The 20,839-nt window shown below is 40.4% G+C and overlaps 1 protein-coding gene across 1 annotated transcript in view; it reads left to right on the top strand.

Annotated features, from left to right (window-relative positions):
* LOC126101534 (bifunctional heparan sulfate N-deacetylase/N-sulfotransferase) overlaps nucleotides 1–20,839 on the top strand; it is a 102,652-nt gene that overhangs the window by 39,891 nt on the left and 41,922 nt on the right. Inside the window, exons 10-11 of the mRNA XM_049912175.1 lie at nucleotides 9,408–9,590; nucleotides 12,008–12,228. Of these exons, the coding sequence (XP_049768132.1) occupies nucleotides 9,408–9,590; nucleotides 12,008–12,228 (404 nt within the window). The remainder of the gene's footprint in view (nucleotides 1–9,407; nucleotides 9,591–12,007; nucleotides 12,229–20,839) is intronic.

Genomic DNA, 20,839 nt, shown 5'->3' with positions numbered 1-20,839 from the left:
TGTTTTTCCTACACCTAGAAAAAGGAAGTGCATTCTGAAAGCTAGCAAAGCTCTGTATCTTTTGTTTGTGTGCCTATCAACAATGCAGCACTTGTGCCTTTCAGTGAGTTGTCTCTTTTACTCCTAAATAACTCGTAATTTTCAACCAGAAATTTCTGTACATTTTCAAAATCTTATTTTGTACATCACCAAAAATTCCTTTCCCCACAATACTGAAACATTCTTCAAGCTCTTATAACTTTGAATAAAGTTCATATGAAATTGGATATTTCAAAATCTCTAAGAAGACTGTCATATTAAGTCACTGGTATGTTCTTCAATCAACGTGGCCACTACAAAAATCCAAGTCACTTCGTCATCTAATGGCAAATTGACATACTTGATGCCTGTGTTAGGTAGCTACCAATGTCTCACCCTGAAAGAATTCAATCACTTCTTCAAAAAATTCTGTTATGTAAGTGACTGTGGAGGTCTATCAGTGTCTTAAAACTGGAAGAGGAGAAAGCCTTGCATCAACGTTCTTTTCCTAGACAAACTACGAGTACGAATGTTTCATAGTGATCAACTTACTAAGTTCCTTTGAAAAAATAGTTTGGAATTGTATTCAGTGTATGTGCTCTACACTCAATTTGGTTCAAATGATCACCTTTTACTGTCTTCAAGGAATCAACACATTTTTTCATAGTAGCACCATCACTCAGCAGGCTTTCACGTTATCGTACTGTATATTGTATTTCTGAAGAGCCCCAAAATTGCACGAGCACACTGCGTTGGTTTGCTATCTTGAGAAACTGTGTACTTGTAACAGAAAGTTTAAACAATATGGTGAAAACAAAATGGCCTCTTCATCAATGCTCTTATCTTTTTCTGCGAGCTGCTCCCTACCATTTTTTCATAGTAGTTGTGTTGAAGACAAGATAGTTTCCCTCATTGTTTTTGCACATGGGATGTTACCAGCACCTAAACAGAATCAATTATTACAGTAGGTATCTGATTTTTTTAAATAGTTTAATTTTTTGCTAGGGTAAAATATATTACTCTGTTAAATATTAAGCTTTAACATTTTATTTTTGCTCATACAGTTTAGGCTTTCACGGCCGGTATTGTCTTCACTTAAAACTTCCGGGCTGATAGGCTATGGTCGCTGTGTAAAACTATCCCCTGACATTTCGTCTCTGGCTGCAGGAGACATCCTCCAAGGTAAAGTGGTGAACTGCGAAGCGAACTCAAGGAATCACTGATTATATAAGCACTGCAGAGGGCACCACTGTCCATCAAGTGGAGTCAGTTATGAGACTGTCTCTGGTAATGCCAACATTCTCGATTGAAAGTAATCGATCTTCATGCTTCTGCTGCAATGCTGTCATCCAAATTTTATCCAGTTTAACACCTTCATCTTTCCTGTTAAGATTATTACAGTGTTTAGCAATCTCAATAGCCTCTATATATATGCACGAATAATAATGCCAGGTTTTAGATATGGTGCTCATCTCGCTGAATTTTATTTCATGATTACCTTCCTGGTAAATATGTTCTGCTATGGCTGATTTATCCATGTGATCCAGGCAGCAATTCCTCTTATGTCAACAAGACAGGTGTTCACACTTCTCTTTGTCGTACCAATATAAACCTGTCCACAACTACAAGGAATTTTATATACCCCCACTGTAGCCAAATGGTGTCATGTATCTTTTTCTGATCTTAAATATTCCTTTATTTTCCTGGTGGGTCTGAAAATAGTTTCCACTCCATACTCGCTTAACAATTTCCCAATGCGATCTGTGACCTTACTAGTGAATGGAAGAAAAACCTTGCCATTGGGTGACTGTTGTTCATCTTTGCTCCTGATTCTCTGCTTAGAGCAAAATGCTCAATGTATATCCTTGGTAGAATAGCCATTCTTCATGAAAGTTCACCATATATGTTCAATCTCATCTTTTAAGTAAACAGGTTCACAAATTTTGTACACCCTGTCTTTTTTGTCTAGGGTGTGGTTTGAATCTTTCTGCAGATAATGATCAGTATGTATGGCCTTTCTATACATCTTATGGCCAAACATTCCTTCCTGTCATTTAATCACAGACACATCCAGGAAATTCAGTTGCCCATTACTCTGTCTCCATAGTAAATTTGATTTTCGGATTAATGCTGTTTAGATGTGTCAGGAAGGCATCCAACTCCTCTGCTCCTTGTGTCCATACTACAAATGTGTCATTGACATAATGATACCATCTGGCTGGTCTCTTACTGGCAGTCTGCAACACCCATTGTTCAAAAGTCTCCACAAACAATTAGCCACAGCAAGAATAAGAGGACTGCCCATAGCCGCACTGTCAATCTGTTCACATAAAATTCCTTGTAGTTGTGGACAGTTGGTACCACAAAGAGAAGTGTGAACACCCATCTTGTTGAACCTATGAGGAATTGCTGCCTGGGTCACATGGATAAATCGGTCATAGCAGAACACGTTTACCAAGAAGGTAATCATGAAATAAATTCGGCGAGATGAGCGTCATATCTAAAACCTCGCGCACATGTATAGAGAGACTATTGAGACTGATAAACACTGTAATAATTTTAACAGGGAAGATGAAGGTGTTAAACTGGGTAAAATTTGAATGTCAGTGTTGCACCAGAAGCAAGACGATCGATTATTTTCAGTAGAGAATGTTGGTGTTACCAGAGACAGTCTCATAGCTGACACCATGTGATGGACAGTGGTGCCTTCTGTAGTGCCTATATAATCAGTACTTCCTCAAGTTCTTTTTGCAGCTCACCACTTTACCTTGGAGGATGTCTCCTGCAGTCAGAGACGAAATGTCGGAAGAGTTTTACACATCGACCATGGCCTCCCAGAAGTTTTAAGTGAAGTATCTTTTTGCTGTTAACAAAAAACTGTTTGTATTAAATGTATTCATTCATCCACTGCTTAAAATCTAGGTTTTACAGTTTTTGGAGTGGAATTTTGTCCCTCAAAAATTTTTATACAGTCCTGTGGTCCACATATCCACAGTTGCATTTCATTTTTTTCCCCAGCTTCAAAAATGCTGCTATTTGAAGACTGCCACTTTATTGGCAAACTAGACTGCTTAATTTTGTCGTCTTGTATTTTCCACTCTGCACATGTTTCAAAATAGTGTCTTGACTGTGGTTTCAGATTCCCATGCGTATCCATTAGTAGTCAGTGCAGGCTTTGACATTTTCACAATTGTGAATTACGTCAACACACATGCTTGTCACTGAGTTTAGGCTGAATGAATACTGTATTTGAATAGAGGCAGAACTTTCTCCCATTCAAGATTTCATAAGAATTTTGGAGAAAATGTCTATTTTGCTGCACTGCTGAAAACTTTAAACATGTATGTGAATCAACTACATGAACAAAAAATGTCCAGAAAAACAAATTTTGACTTGATAAACAATGCCACAGATTTGTATTTGAATGCAGAAACTCTTACAACATCTTTTGGAAACAATATCCTTAAAATTATGGAGATGTCATATAATATTTTCATAAGTCACTATGCATTTTGTGCTGAGTACACAGTGACATGAATAAGAGTTTGTGGTGCTTTTGCGTGTATGACAAATGTTGAAATGTTTTGCCGAATAGAAATTTAGATTATGTAATATATTTACATATTCAATACTGCTACTATTGTTGACTGCCAGGAAGCAGAGGCTCCTCCACTGAGGAGGAGTCCCACAGAAACATTTAAAATTAGATTAGTTCTTCATAATATTATTAATATTAGCACTTTTGTAAGAACGAGTTACAAACAAGCTCACTTCTTAATGCAGGAAAGGAACTACACTCCTGGAAATTGAAATAAGAACACCGTGAATTCATTGTCCCAGGAAGGGGAAACTTTATTGACACATTCCTGGGGTCAGATACATCACATGATCACACTGACAGAACCACAGGCACATAGGCACAGGCAACAGAGCATGCACAACGTCGGCACTAGTACAGTGTATATCCACCTTTCGCAGCAATGCAGGCTGCTATTCTCCCATGGAGATGATCGTAGAGATGCTGGATGTAGTCCTGTGGAACGGCTTGCCATGCCATTTCCACCTGGCGCCTCAGTTGGACCAGCGTTCGTGCTGGACGTGCAGACTGCGTGAGACGACCCTTCATCCAGTCCCAAACATGCTCAATGGGGGACAGATCCGGAGATCTTGTTGGCCAGGGTAGTTGACTTACACCTTCTAGAGCACGTTGGGTGGCACGGGATACATGCGGACGTGCATTGTCCTGTTGGAACAGCAAGTTCCCTTGCCGGTCTAGGAATGGTAGAACGATGGGTTCGATGACGGTTTGGATGTACCGTGCACTATTCAGTGTCCCCTCGACGATCACCAGTGGTGTACGGCCAGTGTAGGAGATCGCTCCCCACACCATGATGCCGGGTGTTGGCCCTGTGTGCCTCGGTCGTATGCAGTCCTGATTGTGGCGCTCACCTGCACGGCGCCAAACACGCATACGACCATCATTGGCACCAAGGCAGAAGCGACTCTCATCGCTGAAGACGACACGTCTCCATTCGTCCCTCCATTCATGCCTGTCGCGACACCACTGGAGGCGGGCTGCACGATGTTGGGGCGTGAGCGGAAGACGGCCTAACGGTGTGCGGGACCGTAGCCCAGCTTCATGGAGACGGTTGCGAATGGTCCTCGCCGATACCCCAGGAGCAACAGTGTCCCTAATTTGCTGGGAAGTGGCGGTGCGGTCCCCTACGGCACTGCGTAGGATCCTACGGTCTTGGTGTGCATCCGTGCGTTGCTGCGGTCCGGGCCCAGGTCGACGGGCACGTGCACCTTCCGCCGACCACTGGTGACAACATCGATGTACTGTGGAGACCTCACGCCCCACGTGTTGAGCAATTCGGCGGTACGTCCACCCGGTCTCCCGCATGCCCACTATACGCCCTTGCTCAAAGTCCGTCAACTGCACATACGGTTCACGTCCACGCTGTCGCGGCATGCTACCAGTGTTAAAGACTGCGATGGAGCTCCGTATGCCATGGCAAACTGGCTGACAGTGACGGCGGCGGTGCACAAATGCTGCGCAGCTAGCGCCATTCGACGGCCAACACCGCGGTTCCTGGTGTGTCCGATGTGCCATGCGTGTGATCATTGCTTGTACAGCCCTCTCGCAGTGTCCGGAGCAAGTATGGTGGGTCTGACACACCGGTGTCAATGTGTTCTTTTTTCCATTTCCAGGAGTGTATTATCCTAAATAGATTATATGCTGCAATTAGCCCTGATGAAAAAGTTGATATCTATTTTCAACATTAAATAGCTACCATCTGTTGCCGACAACCTCAGATTTATGACGTTTTTCACAGAGAAGAGGCAAAAATGCTATTTTCCGTGACATTCCACTAAACAGCACTGATTTTGTGTTATGTTGCTATGAATCACAGATTTCCCATTACTTTTTAAAAAAACCACTGATTTCAAGTTGTTCATTGTCTTATTTTTTAAACAACACTTAACTGTCCCGATATATGGTTGATACAGTCGTATGTGAGACTGAATTCATGAACTCTGTGTGGTCCAACTCTTTTTATACCCCCACTGAGTAGGATTTCCACAGAAACATTTAAAACTAAATTAGTTCTTTATAATATTAATAATATTAGCAGTTTTGTAAGAACAAGTTACACACAAGCTAACAGGAATTTTCCCCTTACTTATTTACAACAAGAGATACATAGAGCTAACTTAAATCTGTACTGCGAAACGATGTCCAGTCCACACCTACAATAAGCAGAATGCGCGTAAGCACACTCCACAACTGACTCAGACTGACCCAGGGCTAGCTAATTTGCCAGATTCTGGCACATTTCATCGGAGGGAGCTCCTATGGAGCCTGTGTTGGAGAGAGTGGCCAATCATCACAGTGCCACCATGTTTTCTTCCAGACTGCGTGTGGGGTGTATGTACAACTAGATAGTCTCATGATGTGAAATGCAGTCACCTATTGATTAGAGAAAGGCATTGGTCTGCCAAATGACACCAAAACAGCACTTCTAGTTCATAATCTGATGCATGGCTTAAGTGAATGGCATAGTTCATTATTTGGCACATGGCTTAAGTGAATGATGTAGTTCATTATTTGGTAGATGGCTTAAGAGAATGACATTCATATATGGCTACTCATTTAATAGAATATACTGAATAGTCTGGTGTGAAGCACAGTACATATTGGATGAACACCAATAATAGTCCTTTGTTTCAGTTATCTTGGTGTTCCGTGAATAATGGAAGCAACCAGATAAAGCTTTTTTCCATATTCTCTGAAGCCATTTCAGATTTTACTACTGAGATGTTTGTGGTCGAAGTTAGTAGTTTATAAGCTTTGAATATTTCTTTTTCATCCCCGCTTTAATGTTTTGTCAACCTTCTTTTATACTGGGGAACTCTGGAAAATATGTTTGTGCAAAAACATAAAAAAAATTGGAAAAAACAATTTCACAGTAGCTGATTTTCAAGAACTAAACATATACTTTCTGTATTGACACAGTAATAGTAATACAGGTCATTGATTATCCATGTTATACATGCTAGCAAGATACCCACTGACAGATTTATATTCCTTGATGTTTATTTTCCCAAACCAATAATTTGTCCTGTGAGCATCAATAAATAGTCTATAAATAAAAATGTGCTACCGGTAAATTCATTGTATTACTAGAGCCATATCACAGACATAAATCCATTTCTTCCCATTAACAAAACCAAAATTGAAGGAAGTGATAATTGATGGATAAGAGAAAAAAGTTGGGCTGCCCTAGTTTTGAACCCATAGTTTGTGGATTGTTGGTCGGGCACTATACTCTCTCTCTCTTTTTTTTTTTTTTTTTTTTTTTTTTTCATTCTCAAGTCTTGAAAGCAGAGCTTTGGAGAAAGTTTCCACATACTGCCTCTACAATTTTCGTCTTTTGGTTTAATTTTAATTACCCACTGTTTTTCTCTGCCTTCATTTATCAGAAATACTAGACGTGACACCACCTTCACTACAGTTTTTACACATAATACAGGGCTATTACAAATGATTGAAGTGATTTCATAAATTCACTGTAGCTCCATTCATTGACATATGGTCACGACACACTACAGATACGTAGAAAAACTCATAAAGTTTTGTTTGGCTGAAGTCGCACTTCAGGTTTCTGCCGTCAGAGCGCTCGAGAGCTCAGTGAGGCAAAATGGCGACAGGAGCCGAGAAAGCGTATGTCGTGCTTGAAATGCACTCACATCAGTCAGTCATAACAGTGCAACGACACTTCTGGACGAAGTTCAACAAAGATCCACCAACTGCTAACTCCATTCAGTGATGGTATGTGCAGTTTAAAGCTTCTGGATGCCTCTGTAAGGGGAAATCAACGGGTCGGCCTGCAGTGAGCGAAGAAACGGTTGAATGCGTGCGGGCAAGTTTCACGCGTAGCCCGCGGAAAATTGGCTCGTGCCAGAACTGGAGACCGACAGCGCCGACTTCATCTTTCAACAGGATGGTGCTCCACCGCACTTCCATCACGACATTCGGCATTTCTTAAACAGGAGATTGGAAAACCGATGGATTGGTCGTAGTGGAGATCACGATCAGCAATTCATGTCGTGGTCTCCACGCTCTCCCGACTTAACCCCATGCGATTTCTTTCTGTGGGGTTATGTGAAAGATTCAATGTTTAAACCTCCTCTACCAAGAAACGTACCAGAACTGCGAGCTCGCACCAACGATGCTTTCGAACTCATCGACGGGGACATGCTGCGCCGAGTGTGGGAGGAACTGGATTATCGGCTCGATGTCTGCCGAATCACTAAAGGGACACATATCGAACATTTGTGAATGTCTAAAAAAACTTTTTGAGTTTTTGTATGTGTGTGCAAAGCATTGTGAAAATATCTCAAATAATAAAGTTATTGTAGAGCTGTGAAATCGCTTCAATCATTTGTAATAACCCTGTAGTGCAGCAATTTGGAATTACTCTTTATTGTCCTTAAAAATTACATAACCCACATTACACTGTCCAGGTATGTTAATGTGAGCAACTGTCAAAAGCCTGAATAACCAGCTTTAGAGCACAGATTACTGTGAGATGTGCAAGAAGAGACTCAGTTTGGTTCTGGAAGGGATGTTTCTCAGATAAGAATCCACGATGCAAACAGCCTGACTGAGGTGGTCCCACTGGTTCCCGATTGGGTTTCAGCCCAGGGAGTTTCATTGCAAGGGGAGCACGATAAACTTATCCCGGTGCTCTTTGAACTACACACGTACACTGCAAGCTGTATGACTCATTGCACTGTTCTGCTGGTAAATGCCATCGTGCCGTGGAAAAACGAACTGCCTGTGGGGGGTTGACACAGTTTCCGAGGACAGAGGTGTACTTGTGTTGTTCCATTGTGGCTTCCAGAATGATGAGACAACCCGGGGAATCGCACAAAAACATTCCCCAGACCGTAACACTGCCTCCTGGTTGCAGGATGTTTGCTTTCAGACATTTCGTGCCAATGGCCATCTGCGTGATGTTGCATAAAATGTGACTCATTTTAAAAGGCCATCGTTTGCCACTCAGTGGACAATCAGTTGCAGTATTGGCATGCAAATTCCAACCTCTATTGCTGACGAACAGCAGTCGGCACAAGTGCACGAATCGAGTGCCTGCTACGGAGGCCCGTATGCGGTAACGCTCTCCGAACGGTTCTTCAGGAGACACTATTGGTAGCCCCTCGGTTCATATTAGTGGTGTGTTGCTCAACAGTTGCATGTCTGTTCACCTGTTCACACCTCTGCAGCCGCCATTCATCCTGTAATCTATGACCTATAGTGCACTACACTTGCCGTGGCACTGGTTGCAGATAGCGCCATTTTGCTGTGCACGGATATTGTATTGTTTTCCTAGAAGTGGTATGTGGACAGTTAAATTCTTCCATTACATATGTGTCATTAATTTCCATAAATGCTTAGTCATTTTTCCTTCTCTTATACATTTTTTTTTCATTTGATTGTTTTAGATCCTGATTTTAAAAAAGGGTACAGACATGAGTAATTTATCATGTAAGATATTTAATGTTACCGCTAATCAATTTTGAGGAAGGGTGCTTCTATCTATTGGCATAAAATGAATACTGACATAAATAATAAGGAAAGTGATTGTAAGTAGTAAAAGAAGCAGTACATCTCGTATGCTCAATAACGATGCACTTATTAGATTTATTCTGGACAGAGCTGCTGCACTTAAATTTCAGGCTTTTGTGAGCTTATGAAATGTAATGGAGGAGATCCATCATTAAAATTTGTATTCTGTGTTAACATGTTGATTTCACAGTGTGATAACTACTGAGCATATGCTACCTCTGTAAAATAATTTTTATTAACAATATCCTTGTTCCAGATTAACATATTTATGACACACATGTCAAATTACGGGAATGACCGCCTGGCACAATACACATTTGAGTCTGTGATAAAGTTCCTGCAGTGCTGGACAAATCTCAGGTTGAAAACTGCACCTCCCTTGCAGCTCGGTGAACGATACTTTCAGCTCTATCCACAAGAAGTGGATCCCGTCTGGGGGGTATGTATGCCAATATGACCTTGTTTCTCCATGGAGAAGTATGTTCAGATATCAGTTTTCTTTACCGTCAGTCACAGTAATAATCCTCTCTATTCTGTTTTGTAAATGGTTATGATCATCTATTTCCATAATTATTGTACACTTTAATATATATTCAGCAATGTAAGTAATTACAACTAAGATGACAAGTTATGAATAAAACATACAAAACAGAGCTTTTAAAGCACCTGAAATTGTACCTTTATCAGCTCATTTAAAACTGCTTTGCCTGTTATGTGCTGGGTGACATATCTTTTCTTTAGTTCTGTGAGAAAACAAATTTTCCCACAACACGCTAGATAATATTTACACTACTGGCCATTAAAGTTGCAATGCCACGAAGATGATGTGCTACAGATGCAAAATTTAACCAACGGGAAGAGGTTTCTGTGCAAATGATTAGCTTTTCAGAGCATTCACACGAGCTTGGTGCCGGTGGCAACACCTACAATGTACTGACATGAGGAAAGTTTCCAACCAATTTCTCATACACAAACAGCACTTGACTGGTGTTGCCTGGTGAAATGTTGTGATGCTTCGTGTAAGGAGGAGAAATGCGTACCATCACGTTTCCAACTTTGATAAAGCACGTTGGTCGAGATCCAATGACTGTTGGCAGAATATGGAATATATCACTAGCAGTCGAGACGACAGACATCTTATCCATGTGGCTGTAATGGATCGTGCAGCCACATCTCGATCCCTGAGTCAACAGATGGGGACATTTACAAGACAACAACCATCTGCATGAACAGTTTGATGACATTTGCAGCAGCATGGACTATCAGCTCGGAGACCATGGCTGCGGTTACCCTTGACACTGCATCACAGGCAGGAGCGCCTGCGATGGTGTACTCAACGATGAACCTGGGTGCACCAATGGCAAAACGTCATTTTTTCGGATGAATCCAGGTTCTGTTTACAGCATCATGATGGTCGCATCCGTGTTTGGCAACATCGCAGTGAACCCACATTGGAAGCATGTATTCGTCTTTGCCATACTGGCGTATCACCCGGCGTGATGGTATGGGGTGCCATTGGTTACACGTCTCAGTCAGCTCTTGTTCGCATTGATGGTACTTTGAACAGTGGATGTTACATTTCAGATGTGTTACGACCCGTGGCTCTACCCTTCATTCAATCCCTGCGAAACCCTACATTTCAGCAGGATAATGCACGACTGCATGTTGCAGGTCCTGTATGGACCTTTCTGGATACAGAAAATGTTCGACTACTGCCCTGGCCAGCACATTCTCCAGATCTCTGACCGACTGAAAACGCCTGGTCAATGGTGGCCGAGCAACTGGCTCGTCACAATACACCAGTCACTACTCTTGATGAACTGTGGTATCATGTTGAAGCTGCATGGGTAGCTGTACCTGTACACGCCATCCAAGCTCCGTTTGACTCAATGCCCAGGCGTATCAAGGCCATTACTACGGCCAGAGGTAGTTGTTCTGGGTACTGATTTCTCAGGATCTATGCACCCAAATTTCATGAAAATGTAATCACATGTCAGTTCTAGTATAATATATTTGTCCAATGAATACCCATTTATCATCTGCATTTCTTCTTAGTGTAGCAATTTTAATGGCCAGTAGTGTAATTCGTCATAATGGAATGTTCTAAGAATTTCATCTGTGATACATGATGTTCATGGAACAAAAGAGATAGGGAAGAGTATAAACTTGTTTACCTATCATCTTTTTTAAATGCAACATATTAGATACATCAAGCTGTTGAACTGTTATTTCTGTAAATCAGACAGTGATATTAAAATGAGAAATTAACCTAATTGAAATAAATAGCTACTATATTGGCCAAAATAGCAGCTAGTAGTGCCGTAAAAAATACTAAAAAAAGTATTAAGCTTTTGGAACTAGGATTTATCTCTATAGCAGCTAACAGGGAGAAAAAGAGGGGGGAGGGTGGATGTTTGAAAGAGTTTCACTTGCAGTAAATGGTAAAGAATCACACTTTCTGTCATGTGAGAAGGAGCTTTGTACTTTAATATCTTTGAGAAGAGTGTAGAAACTTTGGAGACAAGCTTTTTTCTATGTACCTGTGAAAGATAAATAATTTGCAACTCTCTGTTTTATGAAACTTATGGATTTGCATTGTCTTTTAGTTACCTTTGTAGTATAGAACATTTAGATAAGAAAGCCGAAATGTGTGTGTTTCATACTGCTGCCACTTACTGTCTTATGAAATAGTGAATCCTTATTATCTTGTGTATTTTGTGTTAATATAGTCTGCAACTTCTGGCCCCATTTACACATAATTTAGTGTTGTAATCTGTTGAAGCCATTTACATCACTTACCATAGTAAGGAATGTTTCAATGACAAAACCTAATTTACATGTTTTTATATTTCGTAGAATCCTTGCAATGATATACGTCATCAACGGATCTGGTCTCGGAATAAAACCTGTGAACAGCTGCCTCGTTTCCTGGTGATAGGACCACAGAAAACTGGGACAACTGCCCTCTACATGTTTCTCTCTATGCATCCAGACATCAGCAGTAACTTTCCCAGCCCGGACACCTTTGAGGAAATCCAGTTCTTCAATGGGAAGAACTACTATCGTGGCCTTGACTGGTACTTTAACTTGCTATTGTACATAAATTTATCAAAATACAATGATTAATAATGTTTAAGAGTAGATAGTTATCCACATACCATTATTTCAGAACAAAGCCAATATAGACAAAATTATGTTTGGTCATGATTTCTTCGTTCACACTTTCCTTACTGAATTCCCCCTCCCCATCCACCTCCTACTGCCCAATAAGCTTCTTCTGTAGTGGCACACCCACACAGTCCACCACCACAGCATTGGTATCTGGTGCTAGTGGTGGCCCAGTGAAGCAAGCATGCCACTGCCCTGTACAACAAATATAGCCACATAGCGTTGCTACCACTGGGGCCTCATCCACTTGTATCTTCTTTGCTGTACACAAAGGTTCTCAAGTCAGACCAGCTCCATACCAGTGTGCATTCAGTTACCAGTGATAGGACTCTGTACTTTGCCTGTTAATATTTGTGTCAGTGTTTCTCTACCCTTGTTATTATTTGGTGTGCAGTTGTCAACCGACATAATTTTTGTTTATGTAGTGGTTTTTGTGTATGTAGGGGTTGTCAATAAAGGTTGTAAATACAGCAGTTTTGGTGAAGAAGTAGTTCATTCTGTGCATGTCTTTCACGAGTGAAATGGATCTGGCATTGGTTCAATTGCTACAACAACAGTAGTAGCAGTTAGACTTGTTTTGTCAATTCTTTACAAATTCACTAGGAGCAATGGCCCTCCAGCTACTCCTGCCTACTCACCCATTGACCCCCCAGCTTTCCTACCATTCCAAAAAGCAAAGGAAGGTTAGGACACATACCAGCAACATCTGCAGCAGCATTTCAGGTAGAGGATCAGTCATTCTGGAAAGCCTTTTTCTTATCATGGATTGTGCCTGAAATGTTTTACATGCTTAGAAAACTTTCCCAATTGAAAGATCCATTAGCATTATCATTTTCTGAAATGTAAGACTAGCTTAGTGCTTATTATCTTAAGCAAACCTGCGTGGTGGTTTCCCATATGTAGTTCCACCAGTGGCAAAAGAAACTGGGCCAGTCCTATCGAGCATGGGTAGCCAACTTCTATGGGATCAGTAGAAAGTGTAAATTTGTGTTTGCCCACTGCCAACACTCCTGTGCCAACATCATTGTTTGTTCTACCCTGGACAGACCGGTCCATCGGGAGGCATTGTGTTTAGAAGATCCAGTGGTTGGCTTTAGCTGTAGCTAAGGTTTTCAAAGTGTCAGAAGTTGCATCTGAACAGTTTGGTGATGTCACAGACATTACATCCACACTCTTGTTGCCACAACATTGGCAGCATTCCCTGATGCCCTCAATTTGTTCCTCAATTAATTTGGGTCACAATAGAATGTCGCTGTTTTCGACTCTGCTTTTCCGTCATGTCATGACTGTTTCCGTGTACACTCTCTGTGCTGTTACCTGCATACAAACACTGTGTGTGATGCTTGTGATAGCCGAGGCCATACGTCCGAGTCGTAGTTCCCTGTGTAGCCGGGCCTCAGACACAGACGTGGGGTTCACGGAAGTGCGTAGTTTTATGCCTGTCCGTGACCGAGAGCTTGACACCCCCAGCAAGATTTACATTTATGCTGTTAATTCAGCAACAACCTATCTATTTCCAGGTCAACATTGGGTCCTCTGTGTTCCTTGTGAAGCTGGAAACATATCATGGTCGACCTGCTCTCTCGTCCGCAAATTGTCGTTTGGTCAGTTATGGAAATCAGCCCATTCCTGTTCGAGGAGAGTTTACGATTGATGTCAACCATCAAGTACCCTGAGGGGTATTATGTTTATGGATGTAGACAGTACTATGTCGGTGAACATTTTCTTTATTTCAAATTCAAGATGTGTTCCATCTCGTTTCTGCTATTCTGTTCCAGGAACTGGATGACAGCTGCTGTGAGTTTGGTCTCCTGTTTACACCAGGTTTGGGGGCAGCAAAGGATTTTGAGACACACATCACCCTCAAACCAATGGCAATATCTAAATTTTGTCATGATCAGCTCCCTCCTGAGATCGGCAATCGAGGAGGAACTTGATGGGTTTCAGGGCACATACATCGTTGTTCCCTCTAGCCAATGAGCTATGCCATTAGTTGTCATTTACAAATCTTCAGGGACTCTTCATTTGTGTGGAGATTTCAGATCCACCATTGAAACTCGTTTGGTAGGAGATTCTTATCCAATTATGCGGACTGATGAAATCCTCGCAAAACTGGCATGTGGCAAATGTTTTTAAAAAATTGGTGTGGTGGAGAAATATCTACAGCTTCATCTGGACTCCTAATGCTGACAGATTATACATATCAACACCCCCATTCAAGATATATTGTTACCAGCACTTGCCTTTTGGCATCGCAAGAACCCACCCTGTCTACATCTACTCTGCAAACCACCTTGAAATTCATGGATTCTAACTATAATCTATCATAGATCCCTCAAACAAAAAATCATTCCCAGTTCTTGGAAAAGAAAGCACAGGTCACATCCATCTACAAGAATGATAGTAGGAGAAATCCACAAAACTACCTTCCAAGATCCTTGACAACCATTTGTCATAGAATTTTAGAACACATTCTGAGGTCAGACATAATGAGGTATCTTGAACAGAATGACCTCCTCAGTGCCAACCAGCATGGGTTTCGAAAACATCATCATGTGAAACACAACTCATACTTTTCTCACAAGATATAGTGAAAGTTTTGTACCAAGGCAAACAGATAAATGCTGTATTTCTTGATTTCTGAAAAGCACCACACCTACACTTTCTGTCAAAACTACAATCATATGGGGTGTGAAGTAAAATTTGTGACTGGATTGAGGACTTTCTGGTAGGGAGGATGCAATGTGTTATCTTGGATAGAGAGTCATTGTTAGATGTAGAAATAACTTCGGGTGTGCCCCAGGGAGGTGTGTTGGGACCCTTGCTGTTCATGCTGTGTATGGATGACCTTGCAGACAATATTAATAGGGAAATCAGGATTTTTGCAGATTATGCAGTTATCTATAATGAAATACTATCTGGAAGATGCTGCATAAATATTCACTCGATTATGATAATATTTCAAAGTGGTGCAAAGATTGGCAACTTGCTTGAAATGTTCAGAAATGTAGCATTGTGCACTTCACAAAATGAAAAAAATGTAGTATTCTATGACCATAATATCAATGAGCCACTGTTGACATCAGCCAACTCATACAAACAACTGGGTGTAACACTTTGTAGGGATATGAAATGGAATGAATGCATAAGTTCAATCGTGGGTATCTATGATAGATTCTAGTTAGAAGAGGAGCAAAATCAGCCGCAAAATCATCCACAAATTCAGCATAGAATCTGATAGGGATTCCATGACGCTGGAGCTTTGTTCACTTTTAATGATTTAGCTGTTTCTCAACACCACTGACACTAATACATATTTCATTATCTTTTCAGCAGTGCAAGGATTAAATTGGGTCAATTCTCCTGGGTTTTCCTTTTTAAAGGAACATAGGGAAATAGAGAAACAGAGTTGAGCATCTCAGCTTTTTCTTTGCTACCCTCAGTTTCAGTTCTTGTCTCATTCACTACAGGCTGGACACTAACTTTTGCGCTTCTAAGAGCCTTTACATATCACCAGAATTTCTTTGGGTTTTGTGAAATGTCATATGACAATATTCTGCTATGTTAGTCATTGAAAGCACCTCACATTGCCCTCTTGACAGCCAAACATGTTTAATTTAGCGTCTCTCTGTCTATAGCCCTATGCTTTTTTTTACACCTGTTATGCAGTAATCTCTGTTTCTTTAAAGTTTCTTTTAAGTGACTGTATACCATGGAGGTTCCTTCCCATTATAAACCTATTGGGTGCATATCTATCTAGTGCATAGTCAACTATTCTTTTAAACTTTGGCCATAGTTCCTCTACATGTTCCTACCCTGTGTTGAAAATTTCAAGTTCCTCACTGAGATATGTCACTACTGACTTTCATCTAGCTTGCTGAAAATATGTATCTGTCTGCTTGTTTTAATTGTCCTTTGTACTTTGAAACTGTTGTTGCCACAACCACATCATGATCACTGAAACCAATTTTGATGTGTATCTCCTCAAGGAGGTCAGGTGTGATTGTTGTCATTACATTCAATATATTTACATCATGAGTGGGATTCCTAACTATCTGTTCTATGTAGTTTTCAGAGAAGGCATTTAGTAATGTTTCACAGGATGTCTTATCATGCCCATCACTAAGAAAACTGTAATTTTCCCAGTTAATTGTTGGATGATTGAAGTCTCTACTGATGATTACAGTATGGTTGGGGAACTTGTGTACACATGAACTGATGTTTTCTGTAAAGTTTTTTGTTACATCAGGAGATGAGTCTGGTGCCGATAGAAGGATCCAAACCTGACACTGAGTCTTGCCCAAACAATCTCACATGCAGCTTCAATTTATATCCCAGTGGGTTTGAGTTTTTTGTCTACTGTAACAAATGCACCACCTACATTTCTGATTTGCATATCCTTTTGATATACACTTAAATTTTCCCCAAAAATCTCACTGCAACCAATTTCAGATTTCAACCAGCTCTCTGTCCCTAGTATTATGTGAGCTCCACTGCTTTTCATGAGTGCTTCAAACTGGCTCTCTGTTGTGAATGCTTGACCAATGTACCATTAGGATTTTAATGCTCTCACCTGTGGGAAGCATTTCTTTAGATCTTACGCTGATATTTCTGGGTTTCATACAGCTATCATTATCTGGATCAGATGGAGAGTCACCTAATGTAAAAACCTCTTTGTGTGCACTCCACACTGGGTAGCAGCCTCTGATTTGTAGTGCACACCTGACCAATTTAGGAGGACCCTACAGTTCTCAATCCTGTGGTGCAAGTCCAGGAAGTCACAGCCTAGCTTGTCACTGAACCTTCATAGTCTCTGCTTCAGTCCTTCTCCTTGACACAGAGCAAAGGGCCACGATCAGTTCTGGGGACCATGCTGCAAATTGTGAGCTTCATTGAAACTGCATGTGCAAGGCTTGTCTTCTTGACCCTCTGTGCCAGTCACTGGAATGACCAAAGTATGAGCTCAGATCTCAGATGCCAGGCATCATTTTTTCCAACATGCACTACAATCTGCAGTTGGATACACCCAGGTCCCTCATTGGTTGCTGGAATAGCGTCTTCAACATGTTAAATGAGGCCCCCAGGCATACACTCTGAGTGCACCTGGTGTCCTTTCCTGCTTCTTTTTGCCTTTTGCTAAGGGGTACCATCATTTGCCATATGTTTGAACTGCTGATGATTAATGGGCCCCTACTCCTTTGTGCTTGCTTCCTCCTGACACTGGACAAAACAGGTTTCCCACAACAGGTGAAGTGAGTTCCAGTGGCTCAGTTTTGGTTTCAGTGAAAGACAGCGTATCAAACTATTTGGTTAGGGGGACCAGTATAACACCCCGAGTCCTCCCTGGTCTCCATCAACCCTGTTCAGGATGCCAAAATCTACCACTGACACACCATATGCAGTCAAGTGGATGAGTAATGACAGATCCTGTACTACCTGAAGAGGAGACAGGATGCACAGGAGAGGATAGTACTTGAAGCAGAGTATGCGCAGAATACTATGGCTGGTAGTTGCACAGACAGCAGGGTACACATGGGGAGAGTGGTAGTGCACCATGGGCAGGCACTGCAGGGGAAGTGCCAAGTGCCAGGGGGGAAGTGCCGTTCTCAACTGCAGCCTGCACTAACATTTTTTGTAAATGTTAACTGAGACCCTTGTCTGATGACCATTCAAAAAGATCTGTCACCTCCACTTTGGTTAGTCCCTAAAATGAATTCTGCTCAAAATGCAGTGATTTATTTCTACCTGGCTTGTTAACCATTTGTAACTTTTAGAGAAGCATCACGAGTGGCGAGTTTTGAGAAAAAGCTACATGTTTCTCTTGTTGCCATGTTAAAATTTGCTTCTTTTGCCAAAACACAGCAGTGTTTATGCATTCTTACCTTGCTAACATGTTGCGCAGATACAATTGTGAGAGAAATCTGAAAAAGTGTTTTATTAAGTGAGGAACTGAGGAAAAGTAAGGTCTGTATCTTACAAAAAACACATCCTCGGTACAAACTGAACATGAAGTGTCTTCACTTATGTTCCAAAACCCATAGCATTTCTCGTTTCACCAGCTATTGATAGCCCTTAAATATTACATTATCTCATCAAAAAAGTCTGTAGTTAGTGGAATAACATGGCAGATCATGAAGTTTTGCATAATAACCATATGGGGAAAATATTCCTTTCTTTTTGTACTATCATTTGCAAAAATCCCATTTTGATATCTTAAACCATTTATGAAATATGAGAAATGTTGTGGATATTTCACTCTGGCTTTATGGCTAGCAAGGCGTTATCAAAAATGAGTGTTCTACATCAGATCAATTCCCTTGAGTGACTGATGGAGACCTCCACCCAAGTCTAAAGAAAAATTCAATATGTTAGCTAAATTTCATAAGCAGTAACATATTAAGTAATATGCACCAAATGCAAAATCATAGCAGCCCCTATTTTTTTCATTGCAGGCTTTTTCAAATTTTGTGCAGTGTCTTATTTCCATGTAAATATCATAATAACTATGACCCTTAACCCTGTCATATAAAGCTACAAGTAAAGCAAAAATTAAGTTTTTGTACCAAATAGTTTCTGTAAAAACATTTGAGAAAGATTGAAAGCCTTGTGCCTCGATTCTGTCATTCCCAACCAGCCGAAAGTTGGCAGGCAGTGTAAGCCTCCCCCTCTGAACAAACCAATGAACTTGCCCATTGCACTGGTCGAAAATTGGTCACTCCACATTGGCAACCATATCCTGTGTGGACTCTACCTCTGGTACAGGTATCACAGGTACACGACTCTCAGGAGCTCATCCAACACACCAATTTGCAGCAGCTGCCAACTGTTTGACAGTAGTCAGGGCGAATTCCAGCTACTTACGAACGTCAGCCAACTTGTCCCGTGTGTTTTAATATCATTCACAGTGGGGCTGTGTTTTGGCTGGTGCAATGTATTACAAGGCAGTGAACAAATAACTCTGAATTAAGCCTGCTGATTATTTTTCAATCTGTTGAGCTAAGAACTTGTTAATTCCCTACAAGAATTGAAGCAAATACACAGAATGAGATACCTATTAAGGCAAATCAAAAACCTGAGATAAAATTACTAGCTTCCCAAAATGTTTGAGGTTAATTACAGATCTTAGCAAACTTGAAAACAGAGTTAATTTACAATAAATGCAGATAATATATAGGACCACTCCTCTTAAGGTAAAGGTAGATGTAACAAAGTATGTTTATTTAGAATATCTGCTACAGTAACTAAATTGCAAATGCCAATTTACCACAGATTACTCATAAATTATTCAAAGGACAACAGTAGCTTCCAAAAATTCTCAAAAATGTACATTTATTTGCATTGATATGCAGTAAAATTCAGGGGTGATGTATTCTTCAGCCACAAACACTGATTTGCTACAAAGCAAGCTATTTATCCAAAACACTCGTAATGGTAACATATGAAAATATATTTATTTATTTATTTGTCCATATAAATCTCTTTTTAAGTACATATATTGTACACAGGATATTGGACAGAAAACCTTTTTAGCTATTGGATTTTCAAATGTCAAACACATTTTATAAATTTTTATGACAAATTGGATCTATACAGTTAATAATTAAAAATTTTTGAAATACTGTATATTTGTAACTTATTTCTACAATTAAAGATACAAATTACATTTTTTCTTGCATAAGATACTGTGAGACTGAATAGTAGCAGTTTTTCAGAAGGTAGGATGTCACAGACTTTTTAAAGCTTTGTAGTTCAGTAAGAGATTTTATATGTCTTGGTAAACTATTGTAAAGTTTTGTTCCTGCATGATATACACCTTTTTGGCATAATGTGGTGTTACATGTATGTCACTGTCTGACCTGGTACTGTAATGATGGACACTTTTGTTTTGAGGAAAAAGGTTTTCTTTTCTCAGTATGCCTTTTTGACATGCGTGGCTACTTCCAGTATATAAATGCAGGGAAGGGGTAGGATATTTAGATCTTTAAAGAAAGGTTTGCATGATTTTCTGCTGCTCACTCATTATTCTTGTAATTGCCTTTTGTTCCCTGAAATATGTTATGGCCTGATGTACATTTCCCCAGAAAATGATACCGTACTTCAGTATTGAATGTACACTAGCAAAGTATACAGCTCTAACTGTTTCTGCACTAGTACTGTAGCAGAGAATTCTTACCACATAGCTCATTTTTGCTAGTTTTGAATTTAGGGCTGTGATATGAGTGTTCCATTTAAGATTTTCCTGGATATGAATCCTAAGAAATTTAGTTTTGTTGACAGTACTAATGTTTTGGTTATCTATACATATTACAGGTTGTGCCGGATTTTTATTTTGATCAGTTTGTAAGCATCCAGAAATTGTTAAAAATCACTTATTTCTCATGTAATTGTACAATGAAATTAAAGAATGATTGTTTTGAATGAGGACTGATGCACTATTCTCAAAAATTTGAAAAGAGCACAATTAGGTTTAAGCCTATAATGGACAATAAAAATATGATTCTATCATGGCACTCATGAATG

Source organism: Schistocerca cancellata, chromosome 9, assembly GCF_023864275.1.
Source record: "Schistocerca cancellata isolate TAMUIC-IGC-003103 chromosome 9, iqSchCanc2.1, whole genome shotgun sequence".
Lineage (NCBI taxonomy): Eukaryota > Metazoa > Arthropoda > Insecta > Orthoptera > Acrididae > Schistocerca > Schistocerca cancellata.
Note: the sequence above shows the minus strand (reverse complement) of the source record. Positions and strands in the feature narration are given on the sequence as shown.